General features: G+C 44.1%; 1 protein-coding gene and 1 non-coding gene across 3 annotated transcripts in view; both read right to left on the bottom strand.

Moving 5' to 3' along the window:
- Positions 1–21,978, bottom strand: part of LOC144099299 (neuropilin and tolloid-like protein 2) — a 235,049-nt gene that overhangs the window by 8,674 nt on the left and 204,397 nt on the right. For both annotated transcript variants that reach the window (XM_077632490.1, XM_077632489.1), the window contains 4 exons: positions 12,723–12,920; positions 6,127–6,280; positions 4,754–4,845; positions 3,604–3,759 (listed from right to left, as the gene is read on the bottom strand). In XM_077632490.1, coding sequence (XP_077488616.1) covers positions 3,604–3,759; positions 4,754–4,845; positions 6,127–6,280; positions 12,723–12,920 — 600 coding nt within the window. The remainder of the gene's footprint in view (positions 1–3,603; positions 3,760–4,753; positions 4,846–6,126; positions 6,281–12,722; positions 12,921–21,978) is intronic.
- On the bottom strand, positions 19,388–19,467 carry TRNAL-UAG (transfer RNA leucine (anticodon UAG)). The gene has a single exon. It is a non-coding gene; the product is annotated as a tRNA-Leu (tRNA).

Genomic DNA, 21,978 nt, shown 5'->3' with positions numbered 1-21,978 from the left:
TTTTCAAAAAAGGTCTATGGGCGCGCCATATTGGACACTGGCGCTGTGTTCGTAGTACAGGAAAGAGTTGAGGATTACCTCACCTACGTTCTCCCCACAGGCCAGAAAACCGGTTTTCCCGAGGGTCGTGAAAAGGTCTCTAAACAGGCTAGTTCCACTTTGTTCAATTTTGTCTCTGCTCAGACAATGAAGAAAACCATGTAAATGGTATAACCGCCTCTAATTGGCGGCGGTTTTGGTGCGTACTGCAGATGAGCTGCAACAATACGGCTTCTGAAACCGACGAGTGTCGTGGACCTCATATTCAGCGTGAACGGAACAACATTCGCGTCTCTTCCATGTTCGTTCTGCGAGCCTCACTGATGACCGCACGGTGTGAACGACTGCGCAGTGCGCAAGCCTGCCTGTCACAAACCTAGTACACCGCTTTAGAAGATTTAATCACGTGGTTAGCGCTCGGCCCTCGTTTTTGCCCTATTGAAAACGGCGAGCTCAATAATTCTCCTAATTCAAATTCAGTTTAACATGAACTAGAGCACCAACTTTAGCGACTTCTGAGTTCCTCCTTTCAGAAAACGCCATAAAAAAGAAGGCGCGAGTGTTTAAGAGGGGTGGAGATGGTAGGGCCTATATTTTGTGAGAAAATGTCAATATCGGCCGCTGCGAAGCATGTAGATGCTGAAAACTTGGAAGAGCTTAAGACAGAGCCTTTAAGGCGTGCAAGTTCACTCTTAAAGCTACCGACAAAAACTGAGCGGTGCAGGTGCGCACCATTCGCTATGTGCACTTTTGAAAGAAGTGCCGATTCGCCAAGAGGCCACAACATTATACTAAGTGTACAAGTCAGCTCTCCTATCGCCGCCGTAGCGTCGCCCCATCATTCACTCACACCACTTTCGGCGTCGTCGAATACATTGGCGAGCTCTTTATCGGAAACGCACGGCGGGCGGCCGGTATGCATAATTATGCGCATCGTTGTCGGCGAAGCGCATCTCGGCTGGCACGAACACGCAGCCCCCGTGCCGAGGAACTTATTCGGAAGAGAGCCGATGGCATCGACGGAACATCGAGCCCTGCTGGGCCAGAAAGGCTTCCCAAACGTGGCCGCTAGTGCCCCGTGGAGCAATTTATCACGGGTTTACGACGTTACCCGAGGTTTATTCGAAGAGCGATGGCGCGCGCTTCGGCGATGGAAGGCAGCTGTGACAGGGCCCGGCAGGCAGAGAGGGCAGATAGAAAAGCACGAGGATCGGGTTACTGCTTTCCGGCTCGCGCTCTACTGATTATCGTGAGGCTGCCAGCATGAAATTTTAAACGATATCGCAGCGTCTCCGCATTTTAAGGAGGCTACGTTTATCAGCGCTCCCCTTGGCCCTCTCCTTCTTTTGTCGCCCCGCCACTGGCTTTCTCGCGCGTTTTTTCTGTGTGCGTCGTAACGGGAGACTTAAGCGCTCATCCTCCTAAAGGAGCTGGCATTCCCGTAAGGGGCTTCTGTGAATGAAAAATGCCTACCCTGAGAGCTGAAAGATGCGCTAACAAATAATGCTAGCAACGACTGCACATTAATTATTTTGAAAGGTCTGTAGACGATGATCCCTGCAGCGCATGTAACTGTGATAAAACTCGCGTGCTAACGAGAACTGCGCCGAGAAGTAAAACTGTCTTTGTAGTAATCTGAAGAACTCTTTATTGCAACGCACCAACGGTATGCAAAGGAAGAGAGGACGTTTTCTCAGTGGCTCGTTTACACCTGCTGCACGAACCTACTTGTGCATTAAAGGCGCCTACACGTTTCTTATACATTAGGCAAAGTAGTTTCGAAGCAAGTCAGGAACAGCATAAAAATGCTTCGGATATAGCTAAAACAAATAGGCAGTGGTATAGATGTTGCTTGGCGCCTTACGATGAGATATTTGGACGAACGCTCTCTTCCTTATAGTGTAGTTAAGCCTTGAAATGCGTTGACCAATTAGATACACCATGCTGACACAACCAAATTATGAAAGAACGAGATTCCCCGAGGCAACTAAATAGTTCGGCCAAAAACGCAGAAACACTTAGAAGCGAAAGTTTATTTTTTGTTCATAAGTAAATTATTCGAACTGTTTCAACTGTAACACGTGGTCTACGTTACCCAGGTTCGTTCATACTCATAGCGTCATGCGCACAATTAGTGCGACTTCCCAACACAAAACTGAACGAAAAATATTGTCCCTCAGGTACACAGATGTGAAGGGAACGGTAGCTCATTCATGAGTGCGAACGTCTTCAGCTGCGTAATATATTCAAGCAAAATTTGACCCCCCCCCCCTTCGCATGCTCTTGATCTTGTAGATTTACTATGCGGTGCATATCAAAAAGAAATTTTGTAGTTCTGAAATATACTTTGAATTTGAAGCATCATTGAAGGCCGATTCAAGTGGGCCTATACTGAATAATTACCACGTTATAATGAAAAACGGCTTTCTGTCACTGAAAACAGTTTGTATCAAATAGAACGCCTAAATATAAGTCACATATCACTGCCATCTGTCGCTTTCACATGCAAACAGTGATGACATCAGTACATTCTTAAAACGACAATCTCATAGACTTCATCACACTACCATTCACTAAAATCAGTGATTGCTCAATTCGTAATAGCCTAGACGGTGACATCAACATCACGAGGGGTTAGAAAAATAGTTGTTTTTAGATTCTAGTTCTTTTTTTCAACATTGACTAAGCGATTTTCTACTCTGCTAATATCAAGAGGACCACAAGAACTCAAGCCATCTATGTTCAGAATAAACGAAAATTAGATGGAGAAAGCTGAACGACAACCTGTTGTCTTTACTGTCATCGTCGGCAGATTTTTTTTAAAGCCGTCTACAAGATGTTATTCATTTTCATCTTACCTTGCTGCCGCCTTTCTACGTCGCCACAGACTAGTTTATGTTTTTAAAGCCGAGATTGCTGCTATTCCTCACAAGCACTTCACAACGCTCAAGAGATTCAACCACCTCACCGCTCCCACGTCATCATCGCTGGTGTGGAATGTGGATTGCGATTCGCTGTAGGCGGTAAGCGTTCACACTGTTTTCTCATTGTCTCAAGGGACACCTTTTTTTTCTAAAACTATCACATTTCAAATTTTCGAATTAATATACATGGCCCCAGCGTCGTCTCTATGTTCCTTTTTTTTTGAGTAAGGCCTTGGCCTTGGTAACAAGAAAGCGCAATATAAAACGGACACAAAGGGGGGTGGGGGGGGGGGGTGGACAGGACGAAGCAGTACTGGCAACTGGTTGCTTTACAGGAACACACACATAAAATATAAGCACATCGCCACACCGTCAGCTGCACCAAACTTACGAATGAAATAAGTGGCCGTTAATACAATAACAGGAAAAGCACCAACAAGGGGTATTTAATAGTGATAAAAGCGACCGATGAATCTTTAAAAGAAGAGACAGTAATAATGACCCGCGATGTAAAGGGCCAGAAAGATAATATATAAAGGTATCTGACAGGTATCTGCGTTCTTATTACAAAACCCATGCATCAAGAAGCCCAGAAGCAAGTTCCAATTCAAGGCCTTGTTCCCCGGTATAGGATACCTACACTTGTCCTCGTCGCTGAAGTCTTCTCCGCTGCAGTTGGGCAGTCCGTCGCACACCAGCGACCTGTCGATGCAGTACTCCCTCGTCTCGGTGCAGCTTCGTGACTCGGAGTTCATGCAGTACTGGCTCTTGGGGCAGGTGTACTCCTTGCACACGTCTGCGCAGTACAAACACGGATGGGTGATGCTCGGTGTGCCGGCAGGTGAAGAGACTACAGCATACATACTTGCAGTGTATTCATACGTAGCTGAAAAGTCCGAACACTAAGCTAGAACTACCAGGAAAGGTCAATAGAAAAAGGTAGGATCGGAAGGAGTTTTTTCGAACGTGTACTAAATGTTTCCGTCGTCGTTAGTCAACTTGCCTATACAAAGAGGGAGCAATTATTATTTGCTATGCTGTTTGCAAGGCATAGTGCTTATAGCTACCCTTAATTATTTTCATTAAATACGATTGTGCAGTTCGCCGATTCAGGAAGAATATCTAGGCATATGCGCGTAAATATTTTGGTAGATTTTTTTCAACTTGCCTTAAAGATCTTATAAAAAGAATTGGCTTATTCAGCCTTACCAGTGTGGCTAAATATAAGCCTTCAGTTCCACAATTATTATAATACAGTTCTAGTCGGGCGTCTTCGCAGCTTTAAGTTACTCCTCGTTCTTGCATACTTGAATATCAGAGAATTGGTGCGAAGCATGATGCGACCAAAATTGAATCATGGAAAAAGACCCCTTACGTTATACTCGCTCGGAGAAAAACTGCAAGCATCCATCGAGCGCCACCTAAGCGAACAAAACCTGGCTGCTGACAAAAGGAATGGATTTTAGTATGTTTTTGCGCCATTTGCGGGGCCATAAATACTTCTCGATTTATGCGAATGTCTGTGGCATGCAAATCAAGTCGTTGATTTCGAAGAGTGGCTCTTTCTTCTGACAATAATGTAAAAACTGTCGCATGGTTTCATGGTGTCAGTTGCATGAAACCGTGCAACAGGCAGTGTGCGCTCGGTTAAGGGAGGGCTATATTATGCCCGGTACGAATACAAGACAAACTTCTCGGTAAGCATGTAAGAAGAGAATGCTTGAAAACACAGTTCACAAAACAAACACATTGAGAAAGCTCGATAAATGGAAACAGTAAAATGTGCTGACCTCTAGGTTGGAACGTCACAGCCGTCCAGACAAGCTTGAACCCAATTATTTGGCCTGGTTGTTTAATCGGAGATCCCACTGTTGTCCTTAGCCTGAAAATAAATATAGACGTGGGTTGAAAACCCTGCAGTGGCGTAATAAGCTGCGCTGTTCCTGACAGCGGAGGGGCTTGGGACAACCTTGAACAGATAAATTACTAAATACTTTCTAAAGGAAATAAATTACCGGGTATTTTAATTTGAAACTTCTGGCTAGCTGTACTTTTATAACAACACCTAAAACAGCTGGTTCAAAGCAAAGCCCGCATGGAGGAGCAAAATTTAGACTAAGAATCAAAGCCATCAGTTAGCGAATTCGTTACTCAGAAAAGTTTATCAGCTGTGGTGGTCATACCATGCAAGTATTTTACTTCGTGTTGTCACGTGTTCGTGACAACGCCGACGGCAACAGACGAGGCGATGAGCGGGGCAAGAAACAAACGCGTTATTGCGATTACTTACCCCCCACAAAGAATTAAACAACCAGGCAGCGGCTATAACAGCAAGCGGACGTTGCAGAATAGAATCGCTGCCGCTTTCGGCCACGCTCAGCTTAAAGGTGAGACGCAACTTTAGAGATACTGGGCGCAAAGCAACAACGGTAATCTCATAGAACGTGGAAGCGGCTGCTTTACGCGACTGCGATCATTCCAGAGAAAACTGGTGCAACCGCTCATCAGAGAGTAATAAAGCTGTGTGCCGGTGGCTTTCAGCATAAAAGAGTAAGCATTACAAACCTCCTCTATAGTATTATGATGAAATATGCTGTTATGCGGCTTAATTATCGACATGTATTAAGGCGCACGTAAGTTTACAAAATTTACCCTGCGCGCTTATTTGTAATAAAAGGACAGAAAGTCACTTTTTTCATGTGAGCTTTACACAATTAAACCGTCGCTGAAGGGCATTGAATGCGATTATTTTGGCTGATTTTTTTTTATTCTATAAGACCATTGATGTTTTTCAGCATTCTATTCAGTCTTGATGACGCAAAAGTTGAATCAGACCGTTTCATAATGTGTGTTAAAGCGAGTTTTTTTTTAATTAAAAGACTGGTCGCTGTCTATGACAAATACGGTTTATTGCAACTCACTGCCTCGTGATGAGAAAATAAATTTTCTGCTACATGAGAAAGGAATCTTTGTGCACACTCCACCGGTAAATAACACCGCTGAAATAAGTAGTCCTAACTTATTTTCAGTATATTTTATGAAAGAAAATTTAACAACCATTTCGTGGGCGTCTCACGCGCTCAATTTTTTGGGCAAAATACTCCATTTATCTTTCGGATTTTACAATTCTGCACTAAAGAAAATGATCACAACATGTACGAACCTGACCAGAATCCTGTTCCTCTTGGACAGCTCAGTTTTTTCGTCGGTGTTCTTGTAGTACTTCAAGTCGCCGCAGTAGCGTTTGAGCTGAACAGGATTCACTTTAAGATTCGAGTATCCATCAAAGATGGCCAGCTCAGCTTCCCCGCAGTTCGCTGGGAAATGGTAACAGAATGGAAGCACAGGGACACTTCACTCAGCGGTAGTACCAGTAGGTTAACGCAAATTGTTTTAAAAATGAACGATCCCAAACGCCGCATCAAGCATTTTTCTTCTGTATACACCTTAAATTAGTGCACTCAAGTTTCAAAACAATAATTTGTTACGCTTGGTTAAATATAGGATGTAAGTTCTCATCGTGATATGGCTTGACAGTGTGCATGATATGGGTTCTTATTGTATAGACAAAGGAGAAAAAAAAAGGAAGGTGTGATTTCTACAGACTGGTTCTCTGCCAAACATTTTAATGCGAACAGCCGGAAAGATTAACTGCGCTGATATCCTTCCATCCTTTCAACTTCGACCTCTGTATCCTTTATATCACCCGTTGTGCATGCGGGCTCCACTGCGTCGCAGTTTCGCTCAGCAAAGGAAAGGAACAGCTGCACAAGAGGTGCAATTAATTTGTCTACGGGTTAGCCTCGCCATCAAAACTAGATGACGCTTGTGTTGCTTGCTAAGACGGCTGAACGAGCTTGTTGGTAATTCATCCTGACAAAACAGCGCATACAAGACAAGGAATTGCCGTAGCATTCCTTTGTCGTCCTTGTCTTGTCTGCGTGGTTTTGTCATCTTGTGTTGCTTCTGTACCCCCGTATTCCATGAGTTATGAGAAGAAACCTTACTTATGAAAAGCATTAAAATTTGCAATCACTGTGATTCACTCTTGCCTTGGTATGGAGCTGCCCCGGAAAGCTGTTCCAGTGTTGCGTTGATCGGTATTTTAACCACTTTATCTTCACTTCATACTTTTGCTATCCGCTTTACTCTCAGCGTATCCTTCTTTCCTTCCTTCTTTTCCCTCAGTGCACGCTTCACAGCCGGTGTCTTCCACTGGTTATATCTCCCCATTTTTTTCTTCTTTGACTCGGCTCTCGTTGTTGCACTACTTCCATTCTTGATGATATCAACGACTCCTAGCTCAACTTCTGCATCCGCCAACCAGCAGACTAAGCAACCCGCAATACGTGGTAATTCACTTTGCAGGTAACTTTTGTTTCTTCTTATATGCGCAGAAAATAATTTTGATTTCTTTCGTAGTTCCTCTATAGCGAGGAGCAATTATCAACTAAAGGCGTAGTGTCATGGTGGCAGCGAAAAGGGCACGCACTGTTGGAAAATGTGGCTCATGTAATGATAAGGATCGACAATATACGTCGAAGAAAACACGTTGCTATGTAGTAAAATTGCGTTACTTTTTAAAGGCCCATAATGCGTTTCTAATATCAACTGCGTTATAGAGAACCAAAGAGAGAGAATAGCAGCACGTAGACATCTGACATGCCCCATCGTACAATGTGACTTGTTATACTGCCAACCAAATTAATTAACAGCTTGTCTTAATTACGGATTTACTTAATTATACCGCGGCTTGTTTGTTTGTTTGTTTGTTTGTTTTTTACATTGTCCCTGGGTAAAAATGGCGTTCTAAAAAGAAGACTAGGTGTTCAAATTTCAAAACTAGCGATTTGTTCTTGAGCTTCATAAATGTTATACCACATTATCATGCGTATTCCTTCATTTACTAGGCCGTCTTTTTCGATGGACCTACTCGCATAATTGCTCCAGAAGTTCAACGATATCGGGCCTTCTATGGCCGCTCTGCAAGCTGAGTGAGTGGGCTGAGCAGCAACCGTTGCCCGCTTAATAATCGGTGTCAATACACAGATTATATAAGGCGTGAGCAAAGAAGACAGAATACTCCGAGCGTTAAGTTAAAGGTTTGTTTTTTTTTACTCATTAATGGGAACGAAAATATAGGAGACAACAGTGTTCATTTCTGCCATACAGTTTTGTTCTACCGCTCAAGAAAAATTTCCTAGATTTCCAAAAGGTGACTTTATTTTCCAAGGTCATACATGACAACGAGTTTCAGAGCACGACTGGCGCCTGACAAACTTTGCTACTCAGCGACATGAAACTTCCCAAGACATGTGCGTTTGAGGCGTCTTGGATAACGCCTTGCGGATCTCTTTTGGCAATACTGACATGGCAATTGCTGCTCAAGTCTCCTTGGGAACTTTTTTTTTAGCCACCTGGGTTAATTATGAATGACTTCAACCTCTACCTTGTGCAGTATGCAGTACCGTGTGTAATATGCAGGAAACTCTTTGAAAGCAAGAAGGTCAAGACGGTCGTTCGCTGTGATCTAGTGAACACGGCATTAGTCAGAACTGTCTCGAATGTAGTATATGTGAAAAATGAATAAGATCGTTTTATATCCAACAATCCACTGCGCTGTTGATCACAGCTGGGTCATTCCATGCCAAACGTAATAGAGTTTGCACTCGACCCCTTCGATCTCCCTTATAAATTTCGTGGCTCTTAATTCAACCGTCTCAAGTAATTACACTAAATAACTCTGGCGAAAAAAATTTCCTGCTCATGTGAAAGCCCTCCGAATTTCTCACAGGAGTGCAAAAGCTGATGTCAGAAAAATTTTTTTAATAAGTCAAATATTTTACTTTTGCGCTTGAAAAGTTTTTCGATATAGTAAATATGAATAGCGTTTTTTTTTTCGCACAAGAAAAAAAATTGTAGCGCGAATTTCTTGCGCTGCTTCATTTCGTTATTTGTTCCCGAAAACAACATTTTTGCAATTCTTTTATGCTTTTTCGCGACATTTGCAAGCAACATCGCATGTTGCTTTTTCTTTTAAGCGAGAAAAAATTTTGAAATTCAGCGCTGCACCTCGAGCAATGGCTGCCCCGTACCGCCACTGCACTGCATGCTTTTGCTGATTCCCGAGATTCATACGCTCCCCGGGAAGCACTCAGCAGCAAACATTAAAGAGATAAGAGTGCTCCAAGGGGCTCTGTGTCGGCAATGAGGGCTGTGTGTTGGCCGGCTGGAAAATCAAAATCGGTCCACGGCGCCGTGACTACTGTCGCGACGGCTTAATCGCAGTGGCTGAGTACGCATGACTCAGCGAAAAGAAATTCTCTCGTCACCACTGCTATACATTGGCCGATCGCTAGGCAGCGCAAAAGCGGTGTTGCGATAGCGGCAGCAAGGCGGTTTTAGCAGGCTGCGCGCTCCACGTAAGACATCAGCTACTTCGTGACTTCGACAATGGCTATGCAGACAACACAAGAATCTATGCAAGCAAGCCAATCGGCGTCCTTTGAAAATCGTATTGGAGGTGAGCCACCATATCTCAGTTATCCTACGACTATAAGCGTAATTTATTCCACACATTAAATGGGAATTGCATGAGGCTATGCTCCTCGCGACGCGACTTACGATGGCGGCATGTGCCGCTGGCACACGCCACGAAACGAAGAGCCTTGGGTATAGAACAGCGCGTTTTCATTGTAGCACCCGTTGCTACCGCTTCAACATTCAGTCGGCGCGCGTTATGGAAAATGGATATCCCCAACAGTACACCATCAGGACTAAAACAAACAAATGATGAAAATCTCTCTTTGATAACACACAAGCGCAGTGGTGCTAACTATATCTTAAGGTGCTGTTAATATCAATAGCTTATCGAGATATAGGCCACGCAATCTTCTCTCTTTCTACTAGCCGTCGCATGTGCAGAGTGGTTATGGTGCTGAGCTGCTGACTGTACAGAAGCGGGTTCGACTCTGGCCCAACATGAAATGCGAGCGGCGCCGCGGCTGTGTTTTTCAGTGAAGTGGCGCTACTGGCAACCATGGCTTGAGGTGCAGTGCCGAACTTCGAAAATGCTAACGCGATAGCGTTAAGAGCGCCGCGTCATAGAAACGCCGGTGTCGGCGTCGGCGTACTTGGCCGCGAGCGGAAAATCTGAGACGCATTAATAAATAAAACGGAATAGGAAATTGGTCGAAATGGGGAATGGAACCAGGGCCTCCGGAGTGCGATACGGGACCGCTAGCCACTCGGCCTCGCCAGCTCGATGGTTGGGAATGAACAAAGGCGCGTCTAGTTAGCACGGTGCTGCCTTAGAAGGGTGCTACATGTACTGTGGTGTATATTAGTAATTATGAGCATGGAAATTACAGAAGTCGCAGTTAAGCGAGCAGAAAACTACGTTTCCGCTACTTTTCGTCTTCGCTTGGCGCGCACGTAGCACCATCAGGCGGCGCCCACTAAAACCACTCCTCCTCCTCGCAATGTACGCCACTGCCGCAAAAAATAGCGCGCGACGGCAACGCCTCCCACTCGTCTCGTTCGGGCGCAGTGGTGCCGTGCGGGGACGCAGATATCACGCGGTGAGCGGTGAACGCAGCGCACATTCAAAGCGCGTTCACCGCGAATCTTGCGGCTTGCTGCCCGTTCGTTCGGCGCGGAAGCTATGTTGGCGTTCGTGGCATCGTGTTTGTCGAGAACGAACTACGACTGCAACTTGAGTCCCGCGCGTTTCGCCAAGGCGCATGGAAGCGCTTCTATGTGGTTTGCCGCTCCGCCCTTCTGTTTCACCGTACGTAGCATCAACAGCATCAGGTCCTCGCGGCGTGGAAGGCGTTGGCCGTGAGCAAAAAATCCCAGAAGGATTAATAAATAAAAAAGTGTAGCAAGTTGCTCTAGGTAGGGAATCCATAACCCATTATGCTATCGCGTCATACCCTCGAGGCAGAGCTTGAGTGTCCCCTCCAATTTTTTTCTCGCTTAAAACAAAAAAGGCTGCCATAAAAAACGCTGAGCAAAATTTCAACGCCACTTGCTATCAATTGAGCTACAATTGGCATGTTTACTAGGAACGCCTCTGAACAAAATTTATTCCCGAAAACGCTGCACGGCGAACTTTTTTTTTAAATTAACCTTTTTTCTGCAATATTCAGTGTTCTATCAAACTTTAAACCATTTATTGAAATAGTACAATATAAAGACAAGCGGAGAAACATGCGATGTTGCTCTACAATCTCGCGAAAGATTTTATAAAAAATTTCAAAAGCGTTGTTTTCTTGAGAAAAATAATGAGAAAATCAACACAAAAGCATTGGGCTACAATTTTTTTTTTTGGGGGGGGGGGCTGTGCCATTAAAACCCACAATGCGTATTTATATTCTCTGTAAAATGTTCAAGCGCAGCAGTACGATATTTCATTTTAGTAAATTTTTTAGTGAGACCAACTTTTGCGCTCCTTTGAAAAATTCGAAGGGCTGCGACATGATCAGGAAATTTTTTCTCCAAACTATTAAGGGTAATTACTTTAGCTGGTTCTATAACTGCCACAATTTTATCGAAAAGGACGGATGGGGTCGTGCTCAAACTCTGGTTCGTTTGGCAAGGAATGACCCAGCTTGATCCATAGATATGATGCTTCCTTGCTCGTGTTACAGCTATTAAAGGTTTCTAATTGCAAAGCGTGTATCCTGTCGTGCGCTTCAAGCGACCTTCATTCCGCATAACATGACCAATATGCGTGATCATAATTCTGCATATAGCTACTGCACTGTTACCCTTTCATTTCACGAAAAGTACGTCGCCGATGGAGCCATTATATATTCAAAACAGTCGTCTGTTTCTTTTCTATTTGTGTTTTGGGGATGAATAGATACTTCATGAGCTGTCTTTCGCTTCTTACTACCCGCAACCGCAACTCTTGTATATGCTGCTGGCGCGCTTAGGCCGTCCGTGTTGATAATATGCGGACCACATTCAGGTCTCCATTAGTGCCGTAAGCAGTACCAGCGCTCATCAGTACGATCCCATTCAGTGGTCTTAACAAATTCCGTTCAACGAAAATGTCAGAATGCATAATATCGGCGCCCTGAAATAGTTTGGCGCAACCACGAACACCAGGTGTACATCAGAAATTTCTGCAAAGTGCAATCTTTCGCTTTCGAAGAAAAATAAAAGATAGATAAAATCAAGGACATGTTGAATTTACCATTGTTTGTTTGCTTTTTGATCTATTGGACAGGGTCTGCTCCAATTTCTTAATGATTCTGTCTAAGAAAGAAGCTTAATAACCCCTAATTGGAGCGGTTGACGGCAATGAACTGCCCCTGCGCAAAACCCTCTGGTAGATAAGGCACTCACCATTAGAAAATTGTATTTTTTTTTAGTTTTGATTCTTGACTCACTAGGTAAGGAAGAAATAAAGGGCTGAATTGAAGGAAAGCGTCAGTTTGTAATTCGAAAAAACAAAATTCAGCTGCATTTATATAAGAGCCCTGATCTCAAAAGTATCCTAGCGGTTATAAGGGGGCGAATTTTGTTTCCATAGATGTGCTCGCTCTTAATGAAAAACTTTTACTATTATTATTCCCTACAACATCTTGTTGCAGCTCTACTGCGCCGCTCTATAGAACCTACGACCGTATACAAGGAATCGATGCAATTTTCAGTTATTTTGCTGCACTTTGGGCACAGAAGCTCCATGCACAAAAGGTTTTCTTTCTACTGGAATGTAAATAATAACGCAGCAGACGCGCCGTCTCTTACCGATGCTCCCTTTGAGCTGTAGCTCTAGGACGCGGATGTAAATATGCTTGTCGTAGTCAACGCGTATGAGCCAAGTGCAGTCGACGTCCTTGGGGAAGGTCTCCGGGTAGCCCGGTGACACGAGGTCTCCGCCGACTCCCGTCAACGTACCACCGCAGCCGGACACATTCCGCGTTGATTGGGGCGGCTGAATGAAACCTGCGTGAAGCAGAACCACGGTAGATGAAAACTAATGAGACGAAGCGAAGATCGAACGGCCAAGGCGACCTACGTTCTGTCAGCTAGTGTTTATTTTTTCTGGGTCTTGCTTAATGCTGATGTAAAGTGCAAAGAAACTCAGATTAGGTCTGAACAGCAGCCACAATGCACTGGGCCTAATCATCGTCAGAGCTTTCTCCAACTACTCTTAGCTCACTCGACTGATTCACGTGTAAGGGCATATGACCTTGCCTTATGCGTGGAAGCGTAAATTTTTCCCTTACGAATTAGCATAATTAACTTAATACTTCACCGCGAGAAAGAAACGCTCGGCGCAAATGATTTGTGGCAAGGCAGAGCATAGCGGTTAAGTTTATTACGGTAGAATATTCCTCAAGAAAGCGTCGAATATTTTTTCTTGCAGCTGAATTTATATTCTGGATGGCTCGCGCTTTGTAGACAACATTTTGCGCGTTCTTTCATCGTGCAACCTCTGTGACTGTTCTCTGATGTATGGCTGTCTCTTGAAACAAACACAGCGATGTACAAATCGTTTCTTGGATATATAGTCAGAGGCACATTCGACACATTCCTATTGCCTGCGGCCTCTACTTGGCTGTCAGCATCAACGAGGACTTTAGTGAAGCATTTGAAAAAGGACGAGGAGTGGTGCTGGGCCTCGAGGTTTCTATGTGCAAGCGCGCTCATTGTTTCCAGGTGCTTGTTCTGGAGCCAGCGCATCAAGCAGATCGCCTTTGATTTCCTGTACAGACAGAACACATCTTTGGTCGGCAATTGCCAGATACGGTTTGTTTTGGCTGCACCTGCGGTTGGCTTTTTTCGTCGATGACGTCTTCTTTCGCGTCATGCACGATTCAAGTATGGTAGCGGGCAAGTCTAAGCCCACCATAAAACAATCTACCTGAATACAAAGAATGAATGTGACAGCGACCATTTTCAGATTGGGGCTGATGTGCCTTGACGCCACTTGGGGCCTGCCCGGTTATAGCGCGCAATTTCTTGAGCTCAACCGCCATCGGGTGAACTGGTATGGTATGGTATGGTGTGGTGTGGTGTGGTGTGGTGTGGTGTGGTGCGCTGTGGTGTGGTGTGGTGTGGTGTGGTGTGGTGTGGTGTGGTGTGGTGTGGTGTGGTGTGGTATGGTATGGTATGGTATGGTATGGTATGGTATTAGAATGCACGTAAGCCACGAGAAACGCTGTAGTTACAGCATGAAGGAAACAGAAGTGTATACAGCCTTCTGTGCCTAAAGAGCCTGCATATGATTTCGCGATGTCTTATTTTTTCGCGGTACTACAAAAATAAAAGCTCAGCGCAAAGCTTACTTTCTCTTAAGCGATGAACTGTGTCGCCGTCGTTGCAGTGGCTTCGTTTGTATGGTGTTCCGCCGCTGAGCCCACAGTCAGTGTAATTCATTCCAGCCACGGCGACTGTATTTCGATGAGGGACAAAATGTAAAGGACGCCGTGCGCTGCGCCACCGTGCCAATGGTGTCACTGCTCGTTAATAAACCGCGGTTGTTCGACCTTAATCAGCAGCCCTAAATTCAATGTCTGCCATAGCCGTAGTGCGAATTCGGGCCGCATAACCATGCGTCTATTTCATTCCTTAGCCTTTTCAGATGACAAAACTATCCTGGCTGGTGAACAGCAAAGCACCCGAGAACAGTTCTGATATGAGAACAAGCAACATACACCTATTTAGGCGCTTTTCGTTTTGTTTTTGTGCAGAACTTCGAAAAGATGCGCTCAAAATGCGTCGAGTCCTTCCACATGTGTTGCCGTGCTTAATTTTACGGAAGCTTGCGCAACTATAATGACACAAAAAGAAGAGGATAATTTAACTTTGAAGGGGCCTTTTTCCGCATAGAAATAAAAAGCAGCCAAACAGTACGGGCATATGACAAGAGAAAAATTTCATGCGGCAGTGCAAATTTTCCAGTTCGGAGCCCTCTGCTACGACCATAAAACATGAGAAATATGTTATCGCAAGACGCTGATAACGGTTGTTACGGCCATCAATTTATGTCCAGGAAAAAACATTAGGCTTTCTTTTTTTCATCGCTCGTACCGAAGCGCACTTTGCAAAAGGATAACAAGTAAAAGACGCCTCTCATCATTGAAAAGAGAAGACTCCCCAAAAAATGCATTCGCCCCGACGAGAGCGCGATCATCATCATCAATATTCGCGATGATGACCCCGCGTTGCGAGTGCCTCAGAAGAATGAACCGTATTTTATGCTTTCATTCTTCAAAAATGTGGAGGAAGGAAACAAAAACAAAAAAAAATCAGCCTATATTATAGTCTTCACGTCTGTTCTGTGCTTCCTGAAGTATTTTTCTAAACTCTGATGCGCCGTACTTTCGCTGGCTTCATCCTAAACCTTCTTTTCGCTAGGCTTTCATCTTCATTTCGCTCCTCTGCTCTCAGGGGGTGGCAGCCGAGGAGGAGGCTGGCTTTGGAAAGACTGCTTCCTCTAAAGAGAGAATGTATGTGACTAAACATAACTCTTACAGCACGTCTTTTTTCATTAAGAAACCACAATGAAATGAAACCATTTTGAAGTGCTCTTTTAAACAAACAGGAAAGCGAAGCTCATAACCACTTGATGCAGTCTTAATCCCCTGAGTGTAAAATTGCTCTTTACATCAGTGCGCCAGGAAAAATAGCGTTACTGCAAGGAACAAATCAATGAGGCACTCCGCAGTCATAAGCTGGGAGCTAGTTGTGAGATTACTACCCCAGCTCGTTTGCGTGGCCGTTGAAAATTTCTCTCCTGTATTTTTTTTTTGTTTTCTTCCCTTCCTGTTTGCCTTCTGTCAAATTTTTTTCTTTCTATTTCTTTTTAGAGATTAAAAGTATGCTGCCGAACGTGTCTTGAGCATGGACAGTGCGCACGCATTTTATTTCTTGTGCTTCCATTGCTTTTTGCTCACGGCAAATGCGTTCCTCCTCGTTTCTGCGATATTCGGCTCTCTTTTTTTTCCCTGTTCATTAAAACAAAGTTTATTTTTCAGTCCCAAATGTCCGGATATAAGAAGTAAACGGTACTGTTTTGGAAGATTTATCATCGGCAGAAACTTGTGCGCTGACAATGATACGCATTGATATTGGAGTCCAAGGCCAGGTTAATTGTTTCTGGACGTTTCTGTCATCTGTCATCTGTTTGTGGATGGTCATCTGTTGGCCGCCCATAGCGTACACTGCATATCTCGATGGTGAAATATTAAGCCTGTAATTAAAAAAAAACAGTGTCCCGAGAGATCTTGCGCGAACTGGCGACATTTCGCTCTCGCTGCAAAATCTCACCGATAAAACACTTCTGTCGGTCACATCAACTTGGGCAAGTTGGTATGGCGTCATGGTGAATGTACGACCACGAAATACCTGCAGGGACATGAAAGGAGACAAAACAATCGCGTTTTTTTTTTCCTTCTTGGTTTTCTTGGCTTGATTTTTTCTTTTGTGGTTAGAAGTTCCACAAAAAAAAACACAAGGCAGAAAGACGTGACGGAGTGCCACTCACAACTGATTTTTTCGAAGGCAACACGCACAATAGTATACTGTCTTACATGCAAGGAATACTATATATCATCTTCAAAGTTGATATGATAGCGAACGGGTGAAAAAATTGTTCTCAGGCTAATAAAGAAGATATGGACGTGTCGCTGATGCACATGCTTTCTTTCTTTGCAATAAAAACAGCTTCGATTAATTCCCTAGCTTTTGTAAGTTTGCTTATTGAGAGAATTCGCATACAGGAAAAGCATGGCTCACAAGAGCGTGACTGGCAGGACCTTATAAGCTTAGGCATATTTTGGCTTTCTTTATCTTGCTCAACGTTCCTTTCGTGTTCCTTTATTCGCTTGTTAACGCAGTGCCCAGTTTGCCCTATATAGGAGCGGACGCGGGAGAGGGCAATTTCATAGACAAGTCCTTCAGCGCACTTCATGAACGATCGCCCATGTTTGGTGCCACACCCTATCTCTTCTTTGCGTCCTTTTTCAATACGAGAACAAAGGCTTCCGATCTTTTCGCGGGCTGAAAAAAAAAACGGCACACCATGCTTGCTGGCGACCTTCTTAGAGTTGTGGGCTAACTTGCGCACGTAGGGCCCCACCACAGGTCGCACCGCCTCTTCTCGAGGGACATCTTCCCCAGCTCTCACAGCCTTTCTTTTCATCTTCTGTAGCAGGCTTTTAGCGACAGCCGTTACGAGCGAACCAGAGAACTCAGCTGAAGACAGCCTGGGCTATTGGTTTTGAAACCTTAGGTGCATCTTGCGAGAGCATGATTTCCTGAGGGCGCATGAAGTGCGTCGAAGGAGTTGTCTGCGAAATTCCTCTCTCGTGCGGCCGCTCCTATATAGGGCAAACTGTGCGCTGTGTTAACGAGCGAAACAGGGGACACGAAATAAACATTGAGAAAGATGAAGCAGGCCCAAATATGCCTAAGCGTATAATGTCCTGCCCGTCACGCTCTTGTGAGCCATGTTTTCCGGTGTGCGAATTCTCTCCAAACGGAAAGATACAAAAGCTAGAGTATTATTCGAAGCTTTTGTTATTACAAAGAAAGGAAGCATGTGCGTCAGCGACACGTCCATATCTTTGTATAAGGCTGAGAACCATTTTTTCACCCTTTCGCTATCATATCAACTTTTAAGATCATAGTATTCCTTGCATGTAAGACAGTATATATTTTTGTTTGATCTTTGTACCATTTACATTCGAATAATTCTGTTACTAGGCGCCTTTAGCGTACAGTGTACCGTGTTACCGTTATCTGTACCGGGACCCCGCCCGCTGCCAGTGAGCACGCGCTGATTGTTCCCGATGCGGGAAGCGTGCGTGCAGCTGCCGGGTACGTGGCGCCATCTGGCGACCTGCGCATGCGCATTGGTGGTAGGCGGGCTCCCGGTACTCCGGTAACGCTAACGGTAACGCGGTACATAGTATGCTAAAGGTGTCTAATGACGGAAGCATTTCCTTCTAGGAGCACAACTATAAGTACAATCATTTCTGCGTTAATTAGTAGTAAATTGATTGCTTCAGCAGCAAAAAAATGAAGTATAAACATATGTGACTTCGACCGCATTCGAATACCAAAAGATAGAACGAAAAAAAAATTCGCTAATTCTTCTGTATTAGAAAACATAGGCCGGAAAAGCCAGGCAGCTGTATTATAAAATAAATATCGAAAAAGTCAGCCGAATTTTCTAAAAGTAAACACCTAAAAATTCCTCCCCAAGCTATACTGCATGCATACAGAGCAGTATTTTGTCTGCTTTCTTTTTTCTACGAAGTTTCAACAGCTAACGTCCATGCTCAAGTCAACTTTTGGAAGACTGTGGACGCATATTTAGAACGTATGGAATGCACGGTGTACCCCAAGCTAGGCCTCGGTGCCTGTTGTCCTTTCACTGTCCTACCCTAGGGCTCATGGCACCAGTAGCTCATTCAGTCTCTCTTTTATCGTACCCCAAATAATAACAGGGTTGTGAACAGCAAGAAAAGTTTCTAACAGAACCCGGAGAGCACTGTTGCTACTTTACCTACATAGGCACAAATAACGTCACAAGCGCGCGCACAGTCGCACGAAAGGCGAAGATATTGTCTTTGCATACATCTGTCAACCTCCATTTTCATAAATAAATATCTAATGTTAAGACCCAAGTTTCTGAAAAAAAAGCGACCTTTTGAACTACCACCTGATTAACATGTAAACAAAAATTTACAGCGTCGGCATACTTTTTTACTTCTGATTGCTCCTGAAAGCAAAAATCCCATCAAACTCCTAAAATGCATGCGTTCCACGACATGCTGTGTACTGGGCCCTTCCAAATTATTTTCGGCCTTCTGCAGGCTGTTAATGAACTGCACAAGCAAGATTACGTATTCCCCTTTGCACGCAATAAACTATTGCCTTGCACGTTTCCCACGCCATCGCTCTATCACAGTGGGAACTCAACAGCAGTGGGCGGTGAGACAGAGTAAGAGGTTGCATACATCGCGAGGTATGTTGTTCTCTAACTGGAAACGGGAGAAAAACTTCTACGCACGTGTAATTTTGCAAGGAAATTCGTGTACTTGCAACTAAAGCTATTTATTTCACGAGCTTACTTTACTTAGAGTGTAGAGAACATGGCGTTCACGTAACCACCTGTGAAGATTCTCCGCGCTTAATACTGTGTCACGTGAGTAGAGAAAGGTTTCCATTTAGCACAAATATTTAAGCGCAAAAGGTTCAGCTTACAAAGCAATGCATATATGGCCTAAGCTAAGAAGGCACGCGCAAATATTTCGCAACTAGAATAAAAATCTGGAGTTCCCAACTCCACTTTTCTTTTAACACTCGCTTTCTTAGCGGTAGTAGGGTTCCGTCTACCAAAAATTGACGCCGTCATGACAACTCGTGCATTGTAAGTTAAAAAAATTAAAAAAAGAGTGTGGCAGCGGTGGGATTCGAACCCACGCCCTTTCGGACTGGTGCCTAAAACCAGCGCCTTAGACCACTCGGCCACGCTACCGAACGGGAAATTGTGCTCTTCGTGGCGGTAAAATCAGAACTACTTTGTTTATTCGTATTTTTTCTTTTCCTCTTGTTGGCTTTGTGCTCTGTATTTTTCAGCTGGAAAATATAGCTGGGTAGACTTCCTTTCAGCTTCGATAACTATAAACTACCTTTCGCACAAGATCTTTCATTGGCCTCTTTCGCAGAATGAACGCACACCAAGCAGATGTTTGTGTTAAGTTTTCTACTTAGAATATATCTGGCATAAAGCAGTGATTAAATATTAGCCATTAACACTAAAGCACGCCGGACAATAGGTACACTCGCTGAACTTAGTATTAACATGAAAGAGCATTTACGTTTTTGGTATTGTGCAGCGAAAATTATACACGTTCTCTATCATACCATATTTCTTTGCTGAATTTCCGTGTTTCGACCGATAAATAAAGACAGCAGATATATCTAGACCTAAAACTAAATGATTTTTTTGCTCACTAAAGGCGATCAAATCATCGCGTGGTTATACTTCTGCGAATCTAGGAGTTTTGCTGCCTTATCACAGGTGACGAGAGAATTTATCTCCATGTCGCCCTATAATTTCTAAGTACGTGCCCGCCATATTGAGCTGTCCTGCGTTATACACATTTTTTTTTTGACGCCGTAGGAATAAAATACATGTCTCAAACTCAAGGTGCGACATTAGTTGACCTAAACCTTTCATTGCGCTGCAATCCTGAGGCGCACACGCTTAGTCAAAAATAATTATAAACCGTTTCCCTTCCAGCAAAAGCAGCTCTCCCCTCCCCCCTCGAACGGTGCCCAAACATTCAGCACATGAATGGCCTATGCGGCATATTCTGCTGTACCGTCATGTGCATCAGAGCCGCACGGGGAACGCTGAACTCTCAAAGCCACAAGCGTAGCGCTATTTTCGTCTCCTGCCTGCAGCTGGGAACGGCGTCATCAGAAATCTATGTACATCTATGCTAAGGCTCAAGTGCACCTGCGCAGTTTCATGCACTTTTAAAGTTCAAAAGTATGGGGCTGCGCAGAATACAGTCGACCACCTGCGTATTTTTGCGGCAGTTTGATATACAACTGCATCCGTGGCGCAAACAATGGGAACAGAGCGCCGCTGCACAAACGTCGCGCGTGTGCATCGGGTCTACGTTTTCTTTCTTTTTCAGATGGCTCGAAGTTTGAATCTCCACGCTGGGATGAGTTTCGCAATCCGTTAGAATGCTTATTCTAAAACTGTAATCTGAAAACTGTAAACAGAAATTCTAGCAGTCAGCAATGGAGTTTGTATGCGCATGCAGGAATCAGTTCTACAAAGGCTCGTTCTAGCCATGCGATTCAGTTTCTTTTGCGGCATTCTTTTATTCGACGGAGCTTAATGGTAGGAACGGACCACCCTGCTCTAACATTCAAATAGGACACTAAGAAAATCAATTTATTAGTGGTCTTTTGCATGAAAAAAAAACATAAATATAAAGCACAACGCACATAGCAGAGCTCTGTATTAATGTGAACAACGTAGAGTTTTTAACTGGCATCGAAAGGTTGCGTGTATTGCCCCCATCGTAATGTGGCCACTGTTTCCGGGATGGAACTCTCTGAACAATGCTCAAGAAACGGGTCTATGCAAGAATTACGCAAAATTCAAATGTTTACCGCAGCAGTTTCAGCCAAAACTGTGTCCACGGGTGTCTCAGGAATACCGCGCTTTCAGAAAAACATATTTACTGTTTCGATCTTCGCAATGCTCATAGCAGAAAACTGGCGAAACCTTATTTCGCTTTCCCGCGCTTTACAACCGACGGCTCTGCGTAGCCGCTCTACATAGCTCTACGATTGCTTTTTCGGTACGCTCTAAGTGCGTGCTACAGTGCGCCTTTGTTCCGTCGGTAAATATTCGTTCAATGATCTTCCGATGTTTTCCTGTTCTTTAGTCCTTTCCGCAAGCTTACCAGTGTTATTAAGAATTTATTTTTCCATGCTGACGTTTCCTTGTTTGGTTTCCGCTTCACGCATAGACAACAGTCGGAGGTCGTTGCCGGGACACTTTTATCTTTGTGCCTTTTTTTGTTAGTCCCATTATAGTATTGGTCAGAGGCCACTTAACGGCGCTTCTCGCTCTTAAAAAATAGCAGTTAACGGTAGCTGGTTTTTTGCTTGTTTGTTAATTTCATTGTTTCTTGTCTCAAATTTTGTGGTGCCTAAGCAACTAACACCATGATGCTGTCAACGCAGGCGTACGGTGGCTGTCTGTTAACCTCAACTCTACGATTTTTTTATTAAAATGTGAAAAAAGATTATTCAGAGATATAGGCTGAAACATTTTACTAATCTGGTTACATGCTGTTTAGCTGCCATCGTTGCGTTTATACACAAAAACGTTCCCTTGTCACAGTCTATCTTCCACAGTAACATTATACATACGGCTGACACTGAAGATCGAGTAGCAGTACTCGAGCACGCATCAAGCCTGTTCTTTTTTTTCTGCAAGTATCCTGAAAACTACGAG

Source organism: Amblyomma americanum, chromosome 7 (genome assembly GCF_052857255.1).
Source record: "Amblyomma americanum isolate KBUSLIRL-KWMA chromosome 7, ASM5285725v1, whole genome shotgun sequence".
Taxonomy (NCBI): Eukaryota; Metazoa; Arthropoda; class Arachnida; order Ixodida; family Ixodidae; genus Amblyomma; species Amblyomma americanum.
The sequence above is the reverse complement of the archived record's forward strand: the minus strand, read 5'-3'. Positions and strand labels throughout refer to the sequence as shown.